At 30.3% G+C, this 20900-nt stretch overlaps 1 protein-coding gene across 2 annotated transcripts in view; it reads right to left on the bottom strand.

Moving 5' to 3' along the window:
* Positions 1 to 20900, bottom strand: part of LOC129958570 (complexin-like) — a 198232-nt gene that overhangs the window by 82328 nt on the left and 95004 nt on the right. For both annotated transcript variants that reach the window (XM_056071132.1, XM_056071133.1), the window contains exon 2: positions 20806 to 20876. In XM_056071132.1, coding sequence (XP_055927107.1) covers positions 20806 to 20860 — 55 coding nt within the window. In that variant the 5' untranslated portion in view covers positions 20861 to 20876. The remainder of the gene's footprint in view (positions 1 to 20805; positions 20877 to 20900) is intronic.

Genomic DNA, 20900 nt, shown 5'->3' with positions numbered 1-20900 from the left:
CCGCTATTCATCGCCGGGGGTCACCGTATACGGGGAAGACTGTGTGTGAGACAAGTCAGTGAGAAAATGGAGTGTCCGTTTTCGTGCAGGCCGTGAGAGTTTGGTTGATCCGAGACCAGGCCAGGAAAACAGTCGTCACGGCCGATCTCATCGACAAGGTGGACGACCTAGTGAGAAGTGATCGTCCTGTCACATTACGGGTGTTGGTGGTGAAGTTGGATGTCAGCGTTGGAACAGTGTGAGCAATTGTTCACGACGGGTTGCGTTATCGGAAGGTGCGCTCGCAGTGAGTTCCGAAGCAGCTGACCGACTAGCACAAGGAATTGACTATGGATCTACCCTTCAACTTCTGTTACTGTATCATGAAGACCCCGCTTTCCTGGAGCGGATCGTCACAGGTGATGAGAGCTGGTGCCGTCACTGCGAGTCAGAGATAAAGCGGGACAGCAAGCAATGGAAGCATACGCCGTCACCTCCCCCTAAAACGTTGAAAGCCGTGGCGTCAGCAGGCAAAGTGTTGCTCACCGTCTTTTTCGACGCCCCAGTACGCAGACATAGCTGGTCCATCAAGAACAAAAGACCAGGGTTACTCACGGAGGGTGTGGTTCTGCTCCATGGTAACGCGAGTCCACACGTCTCCAGGGTCACATACGCAGAACTGGTCAAATTCAAGTTGGAGCAGCTCGACCATCAGCCCTACAGTCCGGACATGTCACAGTGCGATTTTCATGTATTTGGTCCCCTGAATAAACATCTGAAAGGGAAGTGGTTCAATTTGGACGGCGAACTCAAGGACGCTGTGAAGGACTGTGTCACGTCACGGCCCCTGGAATTCTGGGAACAAGGAATGTTTCGTCTCGTTAATCAATGGGATCGTTGTGCTCAGGCCTATGGTGCATACTTTGAATAAAGTCTTCATTTATACCCACAGTGTCGTTTCGTACCTTTTCGTTTGAACACCCCTTGTAATAAAGAATAAAATGATTTTTTAATTATTATTCAGTTACTGAACGCCAAATTTTTCTAAAAAGAAATAAACTAAGGAAGGATATTCTAATAGATAATTATGTAAGCAATTTGTAAGAAATATGTTAAGTATTTTTTATGCTAAATTATATTCCAAGGAAAGATGATAATGAACATAAGAAACTTCGTTACCAACTAATCAATGCTCATAAATATTCACGATATATCAAAATATTTTTCAAGTTTCTCTTGTCTCAGGTTACTGATTAGAAACAATCTACTGCCAGAACTTCTCAATCAAATGTCCAGACTTTTGAGTGGTTATTTCTTTCCTAATCAATTACCCAATACTTTACTATCTGTCTTTTTATATTGACAGTCCATCTTTTTATCCTTCTCCATTGGGCCATGTCTGCCTAACCAATAAAATGATTGACGTCCCTGATTGTCAAGGTGAAAGAAATTACTGGAACTTCCAACTGGACTTCAAAAACTCAGTGAGAGGGTCAAGCTCTAAGAGTACCGTGTTTCAGAAAGCTATAACTTCTCTCGCGTTCTTTTGTTTCCAAACAGATAAATAAGTAATATCCAAAATATTTCACAACACTTATAAATTTTTTTGTACGCAATATTTTTAGATACCGTGACATTTTTACAAATATTTTTCTATTTGCATTTAGAATGAATGGTAACAAAAAAAAAAGCGATTCTATTTTAGCTTGACTATAGAAACCACAGTAACTACTTATTTTATTGATCCTTCAAATAATCGGAGCTAAACAGCTCAGAAATGGAATTTTACTAGAGGGATTATTCTAGGTTGAAATTTATACTTTGAGCTAAGAACCTCTTCATCATCAAAAACAGAAGACTAACAGATTTTCTCATTATCTACGAATAATCATAAACTTGAAAAATTAGATGATTTTCTCAAATAAAGCAAGAAAATGCAAAGAATTTCACGTAACTTTCATATTTTTTAAGCCGAATATTCAAAATTTTCAGAAAAACCATTTTATATACACGTTACAGCCAGTGTGATTACTCGGTTAGTATTGCGATAATAATTAATAATAATTGATTAATCGCATTGACAGTAACATATATATGGAAACAAATTTAATTTTCAATCTTGATAATGCTATATATTTAAGAAGGAACTTGCATTTTCTCCTCTTTTGTCGGAACTCGATTCAAATTATTAATTAACTTCCTAACGCTTGGGTTACTAATATCAAAAATTTTACTCCAGGCAATATAAAAATATAGGATCTTCCTTCACAAAATAATTAAATTGTTAATCTATTCAATAAGAAAACTTTTAATGGAACATAGCTTGTGATTTCAAAGAGTGCTAGAATTATTTCTAACAATTATTCAAATTACTTTATTTTCTATTTAAGTTTAACAATTTAATAAATTGAACGGTTCATATTATAAACACCACGCACCTTCAAAATAATTTTAAAATTACACTTTTGAAGAATTAATCAATTCTCGCCTAGTTAAGAAATTAATTTCTTTAATGTATGTCAAAACTTTGCACCAACAAATGAGTATTGTGCGAAAGAGAACATTTGTTACAATGGTCAAGGCGCAAGGCGCTCTATTGTTTAAGATTAATAACTCCAGAGTTTTATTAACCTAATGGTTCTTTAATAATATGATTAATTGTAAGCTTTTATGACGTCAATGGCAGGTGCTTTAAATCAACGAATATCAGAACAAAGTGCCTGAATTGTAGCTCGTTTGTAATCATTTGCACGAAAATATCAGAATCTTTGTTCCATTACATCAACAGTAAAAACAGATAGCTTTAATTAGATACCGGTAATATGCTTTAATTGAAGTAAATTGCAGCTTTTCCCACTAAAATTGAAGTGAGTTACATATTAAATTGTCAATCGATGCGATTACGATATATTTATGCAATCCTGCAAATGCAGTGTGCATATTGCATGAATAATTTATAATCAGATAATTTAAATAATCGGGATTACTTATTTAATCTGTGGATGATTGCTTCCTACCAACAAATATACATGCTTCAATGATGAGAGCTTCTGAGTAACATTATAAAGCGAAATAGCATTTCATAATTACTCATTTTTATCTAAAATTTACTGCATTACATTACCAATCGATTCGGCTTATTTATGCCATTGGTTAATTTGACCTCTTATTTTATCTGTATCTTGAACAACGAAAATAAAAATAAGGAGTAGTTTAAATACTTAATTGGAATAGTAGTTGAAGCATTTTCAGTTAAAATGTCACCAATTTTACAGTCCCTCTAAAGTGATATATAAACTTGGACAGATGGTAATGCATATGTATATTCAACCTATTTATTGGAACTATGCTACACTGCTATATTTCTTTGCTCAGGAGAAAATAAGAGTATGTCAATTCCACCATTACAGCTACAACGTTTTGCTTAAGCGATATATGAAGGAACTTAATTTCCTTAAATTGTATATCCAACCGAAGATGCCAACAAAGAGCTTCACACATATTGGTGACATATTTTGCTGGATAAAATCAATGCTCACCCATTTAATGCATGCTTAAGGTAATTGGAGTAAGAATCTAATATAAAACGTCTCTTGTAACAGGGAAAACAATTTTGTAAGAATCGCTGTTACGGAATGAACGAAGAAAACCCCAAAAAGAAACATGATGGCAGAGATTGTGAAGTCTTAGAAGAAGAATTTGATTAAAGATTTTCTATAGTTCATTGGGAAGACGTGAATATTAGCATTATTTTCTTATCATTTTTACATATGCTTTATATACTTTTAAAATACTAGCGGAAACTTGTTTAAAGTTAAGTTTTATATGAAATTTGTTTAACTGAGACAGCCGTTTAATTGAATCTGAATTTGTTAGTCTAATAATCCCCAATTAATCAGAACCGACTGTAATTATTGGAAAGGGTGAGTCCTCCAACCAGATTTAGACATTTTTACAAGTGTTCCTTGAGTGTCCTCAATTACAAATTTTGTTTCTTGATGCACACTAATAATTCGAAAATTCTAATTAAACAAATAATTTAAATGAAACAACATTTCAAAAAACGAATCTTCGCTTGGCATTCTTGTACAGTACTTCTTCAGATCTTTTTAGAGGGCTATCAATGGTAATTTTTTTTCTTATCCTGTACACTACTTTCTTCGAAAATCTTTTTTCGAACTGGAGAAGTTTCGTTTTAATATTAAGTTATTTTTTCAAGTACCATACAACAGGTCTGGCAGTATATACAGGGTAATTATAATTATAAGCAGCTAATTTTGAAATGATATGTCCTTAAAATTATTGATTACATTCTTCATTGGTGACCGAGGAAGAAGCAGCAGAATGTAATTAAATTTTTATTATCATGCTTTCAGTTTCCTCCCTGAGCTGAGTTAACTGATGAATACATAGAGCATTTTAGATACATCTACAAGTATCCAGGTTTTACTGTTTACAATTTCATTCTTTTCGGTAATATTAAAGAAATAATGCATGTACCACTATTGCTTATGAATGCGTTCAAGCACTATGTTACCTACACTTTAATAAACATGGGAAATGCAAAGCTTCAACGCCTCTGAGGAGATCGGATTTACTGAAGACAATCTGTTGTATAATGGAAGGAAGTATTATAAAACTTTTGTAGCTATTAGATAATAAATTAAAGTATTTTTTTATGAGGTGATTTTTTTTCTTTCAGATATCTCGTAGACAGTGTATATACTACTATTTCCTTCGAATGAGAACCGTATTGCCAAGACTTAAATGAAAATGGGGAAATGAAATGCTTCAACGTCTCTGGGGAGAATCGGACTGCTAAAGATATGTTGTTGTGTAACGGAAGTAAGTATTATAAAACTTTTGTTTCTGTGAAATATCTTATAATGTCTCCAGACTCGCCGATCTAAAGAAAATGAAGCCATTTCACTGTCGGATGTCGAGATATTTATTTTTATTTCTAAGTAGATTCAAAGTTTGAATTTCTTCCTATACACTAAAGTTTCAGGTATTTACATACATTATTGATCCTTCGCGTTCTCATTGAATATGGATGAGTACTATTTTGAAACATTCTTTTACTTTAGATAAAAGAAACATTCTAGAGTTTAAGTATAAAAAGAGAGCGCTGGCGTCTCCTCTTCAAAAAAATCCTAAATAAGAGTACAAAGCAAGCATAAAATACCTTCAATAAGAAGCGAGAAGCAGACAATAGAATGCGACTTTCTTGAGTAGTCTGTTGATTCGGGTGCTTGTAAATAGACAAGGGGGAGCTGAATGACAAAAGATGGTTAATACTTATTTGTGGAAGAGCAAACAGAATCGCGCGAGAGAATAAAAAGAGAAGCCATTTAGTCTAGCTCCCTCGGAACTCAATCTATTTTTCTTGGCTTCTTACTTTTTATTACTTGGTTAACAATGAAACTGTGTTTGAGAATAGGAACAAAATAATTTATATGGAGTTTACGGTAAATAGCGCAATCTTTCTTGTATAGGAATGCAAAGAAATGATAAATAAAAGATTAAAACCGTTCAACTTTTGGATATCTTAGTTTTTAAAGTTTATTGATTAGGTACCTTTCAGATAGAATCTGGATTAAAGTTTCTAAACCTTTGTCACACGAATGCTTAATAGAGTACGATGTACGCGATTGCAGGTATTCAAAAATAATGTTGCTTGAAGCTTAAAATCTAAAATGTAAGGGATTAAAATTTAAAAAAAAATTGTAGAATTTTTATTTTTATAGTTCTTAGTGTTAAAGCAATAAAATATTTATTGCTGTTCACTAATACAGGGCTAGTATAAAGAGAATTCTCATCTTATGCGTATAAAATGACGTAGCTCCAGATATGAGATAATATCCGCAATTTTGTGAATCGCAATTTTGCATAATTTTATAAAATTCAAAATGATTAACCTCTTAACTGTTTTGCTTTTTTCATAATCTATTTAAATGATACCTCCCATCTCAGAAATGAATCCTACTGATTAAATAGAGTACTTAAGATATTTCCATATAATACCTTGAAGTGTTTGTGAAATATAAGTAAATTTTTATCGAATTATAATATGTTTGAAGGATTTAATTTAAGCTTATAATCTCAAAAGCAATAATTCGATGCCCGTATGGCGCTTGAGCACGACAATTAAAGGGTTAGATAAACTTTAGTATTGTATATATCTTGTTTCTACTTGAAAATTTAACTATCCCGATAAGTAATTGTTAGCTGTTATCATAAATTAACGTGAAATTATTTGAATGCTGTTTTTATTTCAGTGTTGAGTTAATTGCATTATAAAAATAAAATTTAAACTCTTACAGATGTCATTAATTTAAATCGTTTGATAAGCCAACCTATACTTTTAACATTTAATGAAAGATTCTTTGCGCTGTCTATAGTGGGCTGGGGGGGGGCAGGGAAGACGGAAAGAGGTACTCGAAATTAAACATTTAATCAGGACGCACAAGAGAAGATAAAAGGTGGGAATCGCTGATCTGGGTGATTGGAGAGAAGCTTGAATTTCGAGGGTGAATCTTCAGTTTTAAATTAATGACCTCAGGTTTTCATTTAAAGCCTGGTACATTTTGAATTTTTAATTCTTCAGATATCTACGCCTTTTGAAATTGTTCTTTTTATAACGGATCAGAAGCAATTTTGAAAATGGCAGATTTAAATTTAATTATATTCCATTAAAAAATGTAGGATTTTCTGTAACTTTTTCATGATGAGAATTTAATTTAATTCTGTGAAAAGTGACAAGGAATGAATTTCCAAACGAACAATTAGCTGAAATATTATCTGTATCGTGAATTGTAACTATCAGTCATGTTTTGAACATTACACATTCATTTTCTTCAGTATCTGAATACGATTTTAATTTAAAATAGTTTTAAAATAGAACAAAGGTTGACTGTTTATTGCTGTTTAATTCTTAAAAATATAATTACAGATTAAAAATAATTCAGAATATTGTGAATAAAAACAAAATTCAAAAGGTCAAATATTAATTCATTGCTTAAAAGATGAAAAGTTTAATAACTGAAAACATTAATGCTTTTAAATATCATCTATCGTCTTCATATATGCAAAACGCTAACGTATATGGCACAGAAATCGCTATTATTGCTTATTGTCGAAAGGCAATAGTCATATACAAATAAATCGATTTACGAACGTTTCAGACTGCTTCATTGAACTTTTTTATAGCTGTTCTTAATGTAAAGCTTCTCCAATGAATGGAGCTGTAAAATATTATTAGAAATGTAATGGAGAGGTTGCGCCTTACCACCAAAATCTCCATTCAGTCAGAGGAAAGAAAATATAAATGAAATCAAGAAGTAGGCTCCAAATAGAAAGTTAGATGCGAAACTAGGCTTAAACATCGCTAGATCGGTTATCGATATGAATTCACAAATACTATAAACTATATTTCTCTTATATATGTAGAAAATGAAGACTATATTTTCTAAAACCATTAATCATAATCATACGAATATGGTTTGGTTTTTGTATTTTTCTTAAAACTCAAATTACCTTTTTATTGGCATCCATTTCATTTCTGTGCAATTTTTTCTTTATTTTCATTAAATTCCTTAAATTTAATTTAGTACACAATATTTTACAATGTCTTTAATGTTATGATAAAACTCAAACTCGTCGATGAAACAAACACCCATTGCGTGCTTTTGCCAATATTAAAATTAAGATGAACAAATTGCTTTTTATAGACATTAACTTCGAAATAGGATTTTTACTTCCGCTGTTATTTCGTAATATATATACACATTTTAATTTACATCCACAGGAATTTGTTATAGACTGATGTAATCAGATTCCTGTTTATCATCCTTTCCAGATAAAAAGTTGAAATTTCAAAAAAAAAAAAAAAAAATGCAATGATTATTAATTGTTTAACCGCTTCAAAAGTTAATAATCTTGGTGAACATGCTGGTCACCATAGGCGGCAAATATCGTTATATTTTTTGCTTTAATTAAGATTTTACAATCAAATAATTCATTCTTCTTAAAAGGAAATCGATACCTGTACTGAAATGAATCCAGTTAAATCTTCCAAGAAACTTTTTTAACCTTTAACCACTTCATAATGGAATTTTATAAAAAAAAACATTTATTTGACTGCAAGATTTTGCTAGCTAGTTATAAACAATCTCAATGTCAAAATGATAATTTCCTCAAACTACTTTCACCCAATTCGAAGAAGTATGATTAAAATAATAAATTTGATATCTCAAGTTAATTATCTCTAATAATTGGAAATTGAAAATTTAAATATTATATTTTATATCACGATAGTAATTTTTAAAAAAAATTCCAATAATATATTATGGCTACAACCACCAGAAACAAGCATAAGAAAGTAATAAATCAGTAAAGCTGACTCGTCGTCTAAGTTCCGGATATTTCAACATTTTTACTTTTTCAGTTTCTGTCTTTATTTTTGAGGGCTTGGCTAAAAATTTAAAGCAAAGAAACTAAGACCTTCAAAATTTAGGCGTTTTTCAATATGTCACTTTTTTACCCAAGGCACGATCTCTTGTGCATTTTATTTATTTATTTATCTTTTTTTGAGTTTCGCGACGACAATATGCCTGTCTCATAAATAAACTAGATTTAGTGTCCCAACAAACTATATTGGATACATTTCACAGCTTCAAAGCTTAAAATTTTATTTTTATACGTGAATAAATTTATTCTGTCTTCTCTGGTTTGTCCTTCAATTTTTTTAGTTTTGTGTATCTGGAATAGTTTGAAATGAAAATTCTAAAATATATAAAGCAAATATATGAGGAATTTGCGAGGTTATTTAAATTGTAGAATATGGTTAGAACCCTTCTTGTTTTGCATTATTGATTTGACATAAATATACAATTCTTACTTATACTAAAATGGTACTTCTGAATCAATTTCCAAGTACTGGAATGCTACTTGGAATCAATCTCCAAGTATTCATTCATCAAGTTTCGAATTAATTACTGAGACAGTTATTGCATCTATTTGAAGAGTATATATTACTAAGCGCAAAAATTTCCTGAACTTATTTTATTACTGGGGAATTAACACAGAGAAAATCTGGTGTGTGTGTTTAAATTTCAAGCCCCCTTTTTCTATTTCCTCTAGAGTTTTCGTTGCTGCACTTCTTCGGAACTTAAGAATAGTTTCCTTAATCTTTTGGATCCAAGTCACAATATATGGATATTTTTAATAACTTAGCAATGTTTTGAATTAAATATCATCATTAAAAAAGAAAAAAAATAGGAAAACATGCTTTTCAAAATCGTTAATTGAGTTAATTAATTGGTATTTAAATGGGTACTTTATAATTACATAGGAATAATTAAGTTGCCATACATTTTCGGTTTAAAAATATACATAACGTAAAAAATATTTATGATAAAATTCATAAAAACAGTTGCAATTTTGCGCTAATAACAACATGTCACATTTTTTGCATCTTGCACGAGAATTGCCCCTACAACCTTCAGTATAACATTTTAACTGATTAGGCAATTTCATATGCTCAGGGAAATGAATGCCTACCCTGTAAACATCCTTTACTTAAATCGACTCTGGACGTTAGTTTCCCTTTGGGCTTGGATATTAGAAAATCATATATTTTAACATGCATTTTACAAATGTGTCTAGTTGGGTACCGAGAGTCCTAAGAGGTTAAGCAAATTCATGAGCTAAGAAAAAAGTCACATGGAGTCAGATCAGTGGAATAAGCTACTTACCGAAACGGCATTTTGACTGGTAATTTGTAACTAGCTAAATATGTCATTTTCTTTTTGTAACCATTTTCCTTTGCCAGATACAAGTTTTGGATGCTTATAATCCCAGGATATCGCATGCACTGCACATAATTTAATTGGATGAAATCTATTCTAACTTATCAACAACAAGATAATTTTTACTTATAGTGCAGAAAATAGCACAAGTCATTTGTATTCGAAAAATGTTTTAAAAGTTCCAAAATTTTTTGAGCTTACTACAGCCAGATGTAATGCGTTAACTTTCAGTTCGAATACAATCTGAAAGTTAATAATTATTTAAGATGAAAGTGAGTAATATCAGCATCAAAAGTTAGTAATATCAGGTGACGAAGATATTTCAGGAATTGTATGACAGACTTTATTCATGTCGTATAAAAAATGCAGAGCATATTGAAAATCTTTGATGATTGTAACCAAAATTTGAGCATAATACATCTTGATACATACATTATTTAAATGAATAAGGTATCTGCCATTTGAACAGAAAAGCTTTGAAATCAGGACTTTATTTTGATTCTTTGAGTATATTTGAATTATTTGGTTGGTTTTCACAAATTATGATGAAGGATTTTAGATAGATGAGTTTCATCGTTTTCTTCCACGTCGAAAATATGACTAATTTTCTTTAATAACAAAGACATTCTTTGCCTGTATTAGTTATTTTTAGATATGTCTGTATTAGTTATTTTATTAATTTTTGGCAGAGTAAAATTATTTCACAAGCTGCTAAATATTAGTCATATAATAAAATATTAAACCAGATACTGATAATACCAGATAATGTTTCATAAATGAACTGTTTGCAAATGTTCATTCAGTTACTATTCAGTTGTTAAAGAAAAACACGTATTTCACTATTGTTATAAGGAATTAACGCTGTACTAAGGTCTGTGCTTCATAATTAGGTAGGCTTTCATAAAATTATTCATAAATCATTTTTGATATTTGCAGCTATATCCGTGTCAAATATATAAATGCGTGTCGACTCTGTTACATCAAAATATCATACTCCAAAACCCACACATAACAAAACGAAAATTCGATGTATGAATCAAAGCCATTAGCGATATATCGCATTTTATGACAACATACAAAAATCGCATAAACAATTTGATAACAAATGTAGTTAATTTGAAAAATTTAATATACAACCTTATGATTTTTTTCTATCTTTATATTATTTATCACTAACTTAAAGGTTGCCTTTCAATAAATAACCTTGCACAACATAATATTTTAGCCTATTCCTGCCATTAATCGAATAACCATTTTTATCCAAACGCAGAAGCATAAAATTAATTGTTATGAATATTATTTCTGAGTTCATGTAAAAGGTTTAAAATTTAATTAAATGTCGAAGTGATGTGAATTTTTCCTTGGTAAGCTAAATATTCAATTAAAAGTTACCATCAAATCTTTATATAAAATATTGTGATGTCTTATGCATGACAATCTCAGATTCATTTCTTTTCACTTTGTTATATATATTAACTAAGATTTCTAAATTAAATGGAAAACATTGTCAGCATGTTTCCCTACCGATTGTAGATAACATAAGAAATAGCATTTGCAACAGTTCGTTTGTATTTCATTCAAAAGCGAAGCTGTGTATTGAAGTTTTGAATAAATATTCCGAAGATTAGCAGGATGATAAATGAGTTTATTCCAACTAAAATGTTTGTTAGGAAAAGGAGGGAAAGTTTGTTTGTTATGAAAGAGCCGATTTGTAACTTGAAGGAAATGATGGATTTGAAACATACATGACTTTAAATATCTAAAGAATTTATATTTTATAAACACGTCTGCGATAGTTTTCCCACAGAATCCTTCTTACGCATTGTAATTTTTATTTCCTTATATCAGTTTAATGAATCTCGCTCTTTTCATTTATATATTTTGATGGGTATGATAAATCCTTTTGTGAATTGAAATTTTCCTTATAAAAATAAAAAAATAAAACGACCAAAAATTAATTATTCCTAGTTGTGAATGGTGAAACTTTACATACTAGATAGTTTATTTATAGTGAGGTTCAAATTACTCGATTCGAAAAATACCCAAATTTAATTGAATTAAAAAAAAGAAAGAATACAATCTCGGTTTGGCTTAAAATGAATAAAAATAGCGAAATAACTGCCTTTGATGACTATCAAGGATATTTTCATATAACTTGTAAACAAAAAATGTAATATTGTTATCAAATGAATAAGGTATCTGCCATTACCATAATAACTTGTAAACAAAAAATGTAAACATTATTTTCGAGCAAATAAAATTAATATGCAATTAGAAAATCCCCCCCTCAACATATAAAATGTAAATAACATTGTTTTTGAGTAATTAAATTAATACGTTATTAGAAAATTTCTCTCCCCCCCCTCCCTTAAGAAATAACCTTTTCTTGTCAATACCATTGTCAATTTGTACAGTCCTAAGTAATCCGGATAGTTTGATTTATATTGCTTCATTCAAAGGCTTTCACGTGAAAAATGTATCTCTTATATATTACATCTGTCTTTTAGTTTCTAATTATCATACCGTCATTGCTACCAAAAATATCTTATGTCAAATTTGCCAAAGCATTTTTATGATTCAAAATATTTGCAATTATTAATTCTTTTATCAATTCAATTTTCTACTGATTAGAAGATATTTGTTTGCTGCAGCAACTCATTTTCCGTTTGGAGATAATTCTATTCTCGTAAATATATTATAGAGAATTAAACTACCTGTGATTCTGCAGTTATCAACATTTCTTTGAAAAAAATCACTTTTCATTTTGTGTCCATGATTCACGGTGGTGATATTAAAAATTGCTTTCCGAATAGAAAGAAAAATGAATCTGCCACGATCAGAAACTGGATCGATTGAAACTAGTATTTTTATGACTGCAGAAAAGATTAGGAGGAAAATACCAGATGTTGGTTGTATCGTTCTTATACCGGTATGTGTTCTATATGTTCTTTATAGCTTCTTTCTTTGCTGTTTCTTCGTAAGTTTCAAGGAGTTTTATTGTTGAAGACCGATATAAAGATTTTCACTGCACTCAAGTAGGTCTGAACGTGACTAACTTGAAGAATAGTTTATTATTTTAGATTTTGGTACATTGACTTTATTTTTTATATATATTTATATCGTTTTTCCACGGCTAACTTTTTTTCAGAAGTGCAGAACCTATTAAGAAATAGCGTTTCAACTTATCTTGGTATTTCCTTATTATAGAAGAATTTTGTATCAGATATGTTACTAACAATAAAAAATTAGCTATGGTATTCTATGGAATGCTTGGGTATTTTAAAAAAATATAAAATATGGAAATTATTCGAATATATTATGCACTTTTCACAGGTGTTGTATGCGATACCTAGGCATTACATAGAATGAAAAATGCTATTTAGACTATGAATGAAAAATCATAATAAGCCTTTTATTTAAAAGACGTGCATTCTATGGAAATACAAAAGAAATTTGGGAAAAACAATGATATAATTTGTTTTATGTTAAGTAAAATTATACATTAACAATTTATTTTATATAATTATTTAAAACTGATTTTTTTATAATACGTCAGATTGCAACGTATAACATCAAATACAAAACAGGACGAGATAAAAAAATAATTATAAATCTATCTATCTATATAACATTCTTTTTATTCATGCCTTAGTTTTTTAAGACATATTCTCAGACGAATTTTTTCTGAATTCAGATTTGCAAAATCTTTCCATTTTCCCTATAACTATCCATTTTTTGCCAGTATTTTGTCTTAGTAGACTAATGCTTTATATGTTTCTTTCGTCCTTTTTTCTGTCTGTGTATCTATGTCTTCTTCTGTCTCTTTCTTTTTTGTCCTGAGTATTTTTTAAGTCCATTCTTCCAGTAAGTTATTAATTAGTACTTGTCTTATACTGAGTTCTTCCTTATCTTATACTTTACTTATCTTATACTGTTAACAAGATTTGCTCTTAAGCCCTGCTTATTTTTATGGAAAATCCCAATGTATCATGCCTTTTTTATTCCTGCTTCATCTTCATTTGCATTTTTTTCGAAGGCTTTCTCAAACATTCACAATTTTTTTTTCTCTCATATTTTTCCACCCCTAATGGGAAATCTTCGCAATTCTAGTCGCAGGGATATGTGAAAAACAGAGTTACAGTTACATAATTCTCCATCCATTTGACCATAAGTTTTTCTGTGCACAAATAAATTATTATTATTAGCGCATCTGTTTTTTATCATTATAACATCATTATCGGTTATTATTTTTTTCGGTTTTCTCTGTTTATACCATACCTGCGAAAAATCAAAATATCCTTTACAGATTATATTTTTCCGAATGAAGAGCTATTTCATTTTCGTTTTAATTTAACTTGTATAACCGTACTGCTGAAGTACATTAGGCGGGTTTCGAATTCGTGTGTCGCGTAATTAAAATATGTAAACAAGTTTCAAACTCAGAATCTTGCAACGAAGTTAAAGATTGCTGTTTGCTTGTTTCGTGAAAATACATTTCACTAATACTTGTAAATTGCAGTTAAAATTACTTTCTACTAATTAAGTAAGGAACTTGCAATTAATTTTAACTCGGAAAGCGTAATGACATCAATATATGAACCAACATTTTTCCAATTAAATGTTGAAAATAATTTATAGTCAAGGTTTTGACATTCAGATAGGGACTAAATTTGCAGTAACTTTAATGTTCTGCAGTTATTTAAGAAAGATATAAAATAAAGGTTTTTACAAAATAAATTCAATACAAAAAAAATTCAATATTTTTCTGTTATTACTGCAAATCCCTTTCTAATAACAGAAACAACCGTGAATAATTCAAAATATGTTAAATTGTCGAAAAGAATATTTTATATAATTTCTTGAAACTGTTTAAGGATTTTTTTTACCAATATTTAATTACTAGCCGTGTTTAAAATTTATTCTTATATTATGGATGATATTAATTAATTCTTCTAATCTTGCGAAAGCAGAATTTACATATAAGTATTACAAGTGTGATACCATTTACTTAGAATTTGAGCGAGATATTATAATTTTTTAAAGTTTTTTATTTAAACGAACTTATTTTCATGTTTGTAAATATTGAATTTTGCTATCGATTTTTACTAACTCCTAATATGCTAGAGATGTTCATATTTGCACATTTATTTGTTTTCAATTACAATGCATCTTTTCAAAAGTTGCAGAACAGAATTATCAATCAATCAATCGATCAACTTAATTTAATTTTGATCTTATACCCATGGCAACACCTGATTGTGAATTCCAGGAAAAATTGATTGCAGGATCACATAGCGTTTATAATACTAGATCATAAATTAAGGAATAAAAATAATTGAAATAAAAACAGTTATACTTTTTTTATGCTTAAAAAGGTGTGTTTTAAAAAAATGATTTTCACTATGAGCATTCTTTGCGTTAAAAGTTAAACCCATTCTTTATGGTGGAAAAGTGAAGTTATATTAATTCTGTAATTTTAAAATCAGCTTTGAATAATAATAATTTTTTAATGTATATCATTCTCCCAAACGCGTCAAGACTTAAATCACACACATTTTTTGGATAATCTTGACGTCTTCTTAAAAATACAATATATTCGTGGAAACAAAATTAGTGGATTTCTACTTGAATCATTACGAATTAAATCATTATATATCAAAGACATCTTTTAAACATATTTATCTGAGTTTTCAAACAAAGACGATTTTTTTAGTTAGAAAAATACTATAAAATACGTTATCAGTTAGGATTTGGGAAAAATTAAAAGAATAGGAGTAAAGAACTTTTAAAGCACGCCTTTATTAGTGTGCTAAAAAAAAATTTTTTTTCACTAAAAATATGAAAGTTAAAAGCGGATTGGGGTGGCATGAGGCGGATTGGGGTGGCACTAATTTAAATACTCTAAATGAAAGCTGGAATTTTAATTACAATTGTAACAAGTTTATTTTTACTAAACTTAAAATATTTTTGTTACATTTATTGTGATTTCATTTCCTTATAATATTGTTCCCAGCTCATCCAGTTTTTATGATTTTTTTACTTTCATGTTTTAAAATAAAAAAAATATATATTGTCTAATTTTAAGACTACATTTTAGTCATTCAAAATAAATTGCTACATGCCATTTTAATGACATCATTCTTTATATCAAATTTTGTAACTCAAGCCTTTATTGCGATTTCACAGAATTTAACCGGTTTAAATGTCCTAATAGATAAATGAGTTTATTCTAAAACTGAGTATGAATGAGGGATTTATGGTAATTGTAGTAGCACTTTACATCTTTTAATTAGCGCACATGACGCTTCATTATTTAGGTGCAAATCATTTCATATTATGGCGGTTTCCAGTTTAATTTCACCTATGTACCGGAGATGGAGATTCTCTGAGCCGCTGAACTCTATTTAATCCTCTTACGCGAGTTACAAGGTTCTGAGCTTTCCATTAGAAAGCCACAATTGATGCAGGCACCTTCATTTAGTACATTAGAACATTCGCGTTTGGCTTGCAGCTTACAACCAGTGGGTGAATTTTCTCCTCTATTTTCTCATATATTGTGGCGAGTTTTGAGTTAAATCTCAGTACTTACGTATAAAAACCGAACATTCAGATCCTTTCCTCAGATTGCACATAAAATTTAATACAGATTTACAATATTTGTTTAAAGACCACTTACTGAATTTCCTTCAACATGCAGGAGACCCTTCGAGAGATTAGTCTAACATTAGATATAAATATAGAGCAAATTTTTTGATAAAATCTGCTACAGATTTTATAGGTGAAGCTTGAGTTATCTTGTTCAGATACTGACAGACGGAAGAAGCACTTACCTTTGAAAGATTGCAGTCGAAATCTGCTAGAAACTAAAATTTTGGTGTTAAAAGACACTTACCAAGCATTCTTCTGAAGCCATTACAAAGATTCGTAGTTTATCGTATCTTTTTTGTTTTTAGGTTATCGTGTTTACAGGCAAACAAAATTAAATAATATATAATATATATATTTTCAGAATTCAGTGAGATCTGAAAAGAAGACATTCGTCGAAATCATGAGGCCAAATTTTTTGACGATTTCAATGTTTTTTGTTGGTTTAAATTTTACTAGATTTCTTGAAATGCGAGAAAATGAAAAGAAAATAGGTTTTGCTCTTATAAATTACTAAAATATTCCACTTCTAAGTTTTATTAAATTTTACTTATATACAAAATAGAACAAAGTTAAATCTCGTTAATTGTAACTTAAACATACTAACTTAACATACATACTAACATTGCAACTTAACACACAAACACATACTATCAATCCTTTTTATCCGTGACTTTCAAAACTCCAACTGACCTAGTTTGATTCTTATGAATTCCAAGAACCTTTTGAAAATGATTAATTAACGATTTGTTATGTACTGTATTTCACGTTAAAGTTGTTCTATGTTTTGAATAATTATAAATACTTATAAATAGTCCGCCGCTAACTTGACATTCTTTCTCTACAATATGGCATTGCCAGTGATGCTGCATCTAAGTACCCAACATTCGAAATTGCCGCTGGACTCTAACCATCACTATCTTTATTTTAAAAATTTAATGCCGTAACTTTTTGACTTTTAAAGAAAATGAGAAAGCTCAGTAAAAAGTTTTACACTAAAAGTAAATACTATTTTTTTTAAAAAAGAATGTCTACTTCATTTTTTTCATAAATAGCCCAACTCTAAGTGAGTTTTCTAAAAGTACTTGATAAATCTAGTTCCACTTTGTGTAATAAGGTTTTATTTTGCGATATACTAAAAAAATGTGAAAATTCCAATGTCTAGTTTCCATTATTTCTTGGAAACACGTTTTCCCGAGTCAGACAGTTCCACAGGAAAGTCTTTCCCTAGTCGCTATTTCGAGAAAAGCAAAGTCTGAAGGAGTGATACACGTTTGTCCCAATTGCTGTTTCGTGAAAAACGGTCTACTAGCTTGACACACGTTTATGTCACAAAAGAAGAAAGCAAGAATCTCACTTTCACATTCCCTTTTATACATGGCCACTGAAGTAAAACAAGACAAAATTCTGTCTCGACTTTTGTACCTCGGATAGTACAGTTAAATCAAAAGTGTCGTTTGAAATGGAATAATAGCTACTAAATAAACATTGTAGTTTAATATACGTGAGGAATCTTCTCTATTTTAAAAGGATTATACTTAAACAGCCGATTGTTTTGTCTGATTTTAGTATTCAAATATGCTAAAAAAATTGAATAAAGCTTTATTTCCTGATTAAATTAAAAATTATTTATAAGAAATTGAAATAAGAAAAACCTTTTAATTCTAGTCATTACTACAATGCTTATATACTCTAAAATAAGTTTCAAAGGGCAATGTCTGAAAATCATTCTATAATTAAAATTACGTATTATAATAAAGTACACATATTATAATGCATTATAAAACCGCTATTTTTTATACATTTTGTAATAAGATGAAGTTATTATCCATGCATTGAACACTATTTTTTCAAGACATTTTCAATCTAAAACAATTGGAAATAATATTTTTATATGCATTTGTACCAATCTATGTAATATTATTGCATTTATCTATAAAAAAGCCCGTAAAAATAAAGACAGGAATCAGTTTTATGAATGAGAAAGCAAATTAGCTGTAGTCTCGACTACTTGCCATCCGATGGTCAAAAATTCAAATTATTAAAAACAAATTTCTGTGTTAACCACCTAGCATCTGATACTGAATTCAAATAAAGCAGGAAGCCACGAAAAAGTATATTAGGCTAATGATGTAGAATTTGTAAATATCACATGTTGGAAGAAACAAAGAGTTACGGATAGAAGCAATGCAACCACTATCACTTTACTACTCTCACTATATTCACATTCACAATTTTCAAGCAATGAAGAGTTACAAAAATTTAGCTAAGAAGCTCACCTTAATTTAGATAATTCTTCTACAACTATAGAATACTTCACAAAAGATAAGTAGAATTTTAGCAGGCAGTGGAAGATGTAAAATCAGCCTTTTTTTTAATGCCTGAATCTAGCGAAATATCAAGTATATTAAAGAAACCTCAATATACTTCAGAGTCTACTGGGCAATTTGTACGCTACCAAAGAATCTGTCAAGGTTAAATTTTCTTGAAATGATGCGGGTATTACTGTTTCTTATTTAACACCCGTAATATCACGCAATAACCCATACCAAGGCTAGGACCTTGAACTAGTATTTATTTTTGACCGATCCGCTTCCATTATTTAACACCCATCATATCATGTAATAACCCTCACCAAGATAGGAACAGTCCTCTTCAAAACTTATGATGATTGCTATGGCACATCTCTTTTTCACGGTCTTTGAATCTCTGCAATTTGAATATTTATTATCTAGTTTTCCATTACAAGAAGTTACCAATGTAAGTTTAGAAATGACTTATGATCAAAAACTATTCTGCTAGATAAATGTTCATGACATAATCGTTCCACTTCAGTACTATTGCCTGTTCCAGCTTTGTGCATGAGATCGGCTTCTTAACCTTCCAAAACCAACCTATTTGTTCACATATCAAGAATGTTGATGCGCACCTTGTCCACGAGGAAATCACTTCGAGGATGTGATGTGGTATAAAGAAGCATACCCTCAGCTCTCTTGACTGTGCAATAATAATGTTGTTGGGTAGTTAACGGCTCTATTGCCAGTGAAGAGATGACCTCCTTGTAAGAATTCCGCATGTGATACACTCGTAACAGGTGTATTTTCCACAGTATTTGATAACCATATTGCCCTTTCTGGTGATCCGATCATTCACTTTGGTCAATTCATTTCCAATTCCACTTCTTTGTAACTCAAGAGCACACTTCAAATGTGAAACGACATTGACAGGTTCCCTTTTCCCTGGAAGGTGCAATATTGGTGGTGTTGCTTGGTTAACAGCTCCATAACTGATGACGAGTAGGAGTTATCGCAGGCAAAACTCGCAATGGCAACTATGGTTCATTGGCTACAAAGCCCGAATTTATTAATCGAAGGTGTTGGAATGTTTAGATATTGGAATGCTACGGCAAGTTGTGGATTTACTCTACTCAATTATAATGCCTCTATCTCTCTTTCTCCTCGGAGGCTGAGAAAAAAAGTTATGACGAATGTGGGTATGAGAAGTTGCTCCGTTCAATATGTAGGTTCTCATTTCCTCTGAGATGAAAAAATAAAATATTAGTAAACGAAAACTTCGCCGACGACGGAAAGTACCTCTTTATGGAAGATCTGTACATATGTTGCTCGAAATAGGAGCTATTTTGTGCAAATCACGGTATCTGTATTATTATTGTTTTGATGGTTCTCTCTGTCTAACACTCGCATATCTTGGCAGAATAATGGCTAAAATTTCTGGTTATGATATGTTTTCTGTTTCCAATTGAAATCTATTTAATGGAAACTATTTCTGTACTATTGCTTATTGTTTTGTTTTTTTATTTTAGTATTCCATACAATTACATCCATTCTTTTTTAAAAATCACATACATTTATTTTAAACTTATACCAGCTGTAATGTTTCTAGAAGTATAGAACCTGATACTAAATATCAAGAAAAAAATGCCACTTTAAATTTAATAATCAATTGTTTATTTTAGGAAAAATAATACAATATAATTGTTTGAACAAATATCATAGCTTCTTCCATTTAAATTTCCGTTTACTATTTTTTAGGTTCGTGCCAATCCTTGACTAATTTATAAAAAGAATATTTAATTCATAAAATTCCTCAACCGACTGTAAAAATTGAACAGTAATATACTAATATAAGATATGGAACCCTGGTTATGCCAGACTTAAATATTTAAGAACTTTTTAAAAGTTTAATTTCCCACCTCAAGAATATATCTTTTCCATATTTTCTAGACTAGCATGAAATATTACTAAAAGGTTTGTATCTAGGCGCAATATATCTTAGAGAAGATATATGGTCAGTTTTTTACTTCGCGTTTACAAATTTTAAGTTGAAAGGAAATAACAAGCAAATGTCTTACCTTTCACAGCGCTGAGTTTGTTGCCCATCATTTGCTTGGCGACGAAGGCCGCCATTCTGCTCTCTGATCATCTGCAAAAAAATATCATTTATTAA

This window comes from Argiope bruennichi, chromosome X1 (genome assembly GCF_947563725.1).
Source record: "Argiope bruennichi chromosome X1, qqArgBrue1.1, whole genome shotgun sequence".
In the NCBI taxonomy this organism is placed as follows: domain Eukaryota; kingdom Metazoa; phylum Arthropoda; class Arachnida; order Araneae; family Araneidae; genus Argiope; species Argiope bruennichi.
Note: the sequence above shows the minus strand (reverse complement) of the source record. Positions and strands in the feature narration are given on the sequence as shown.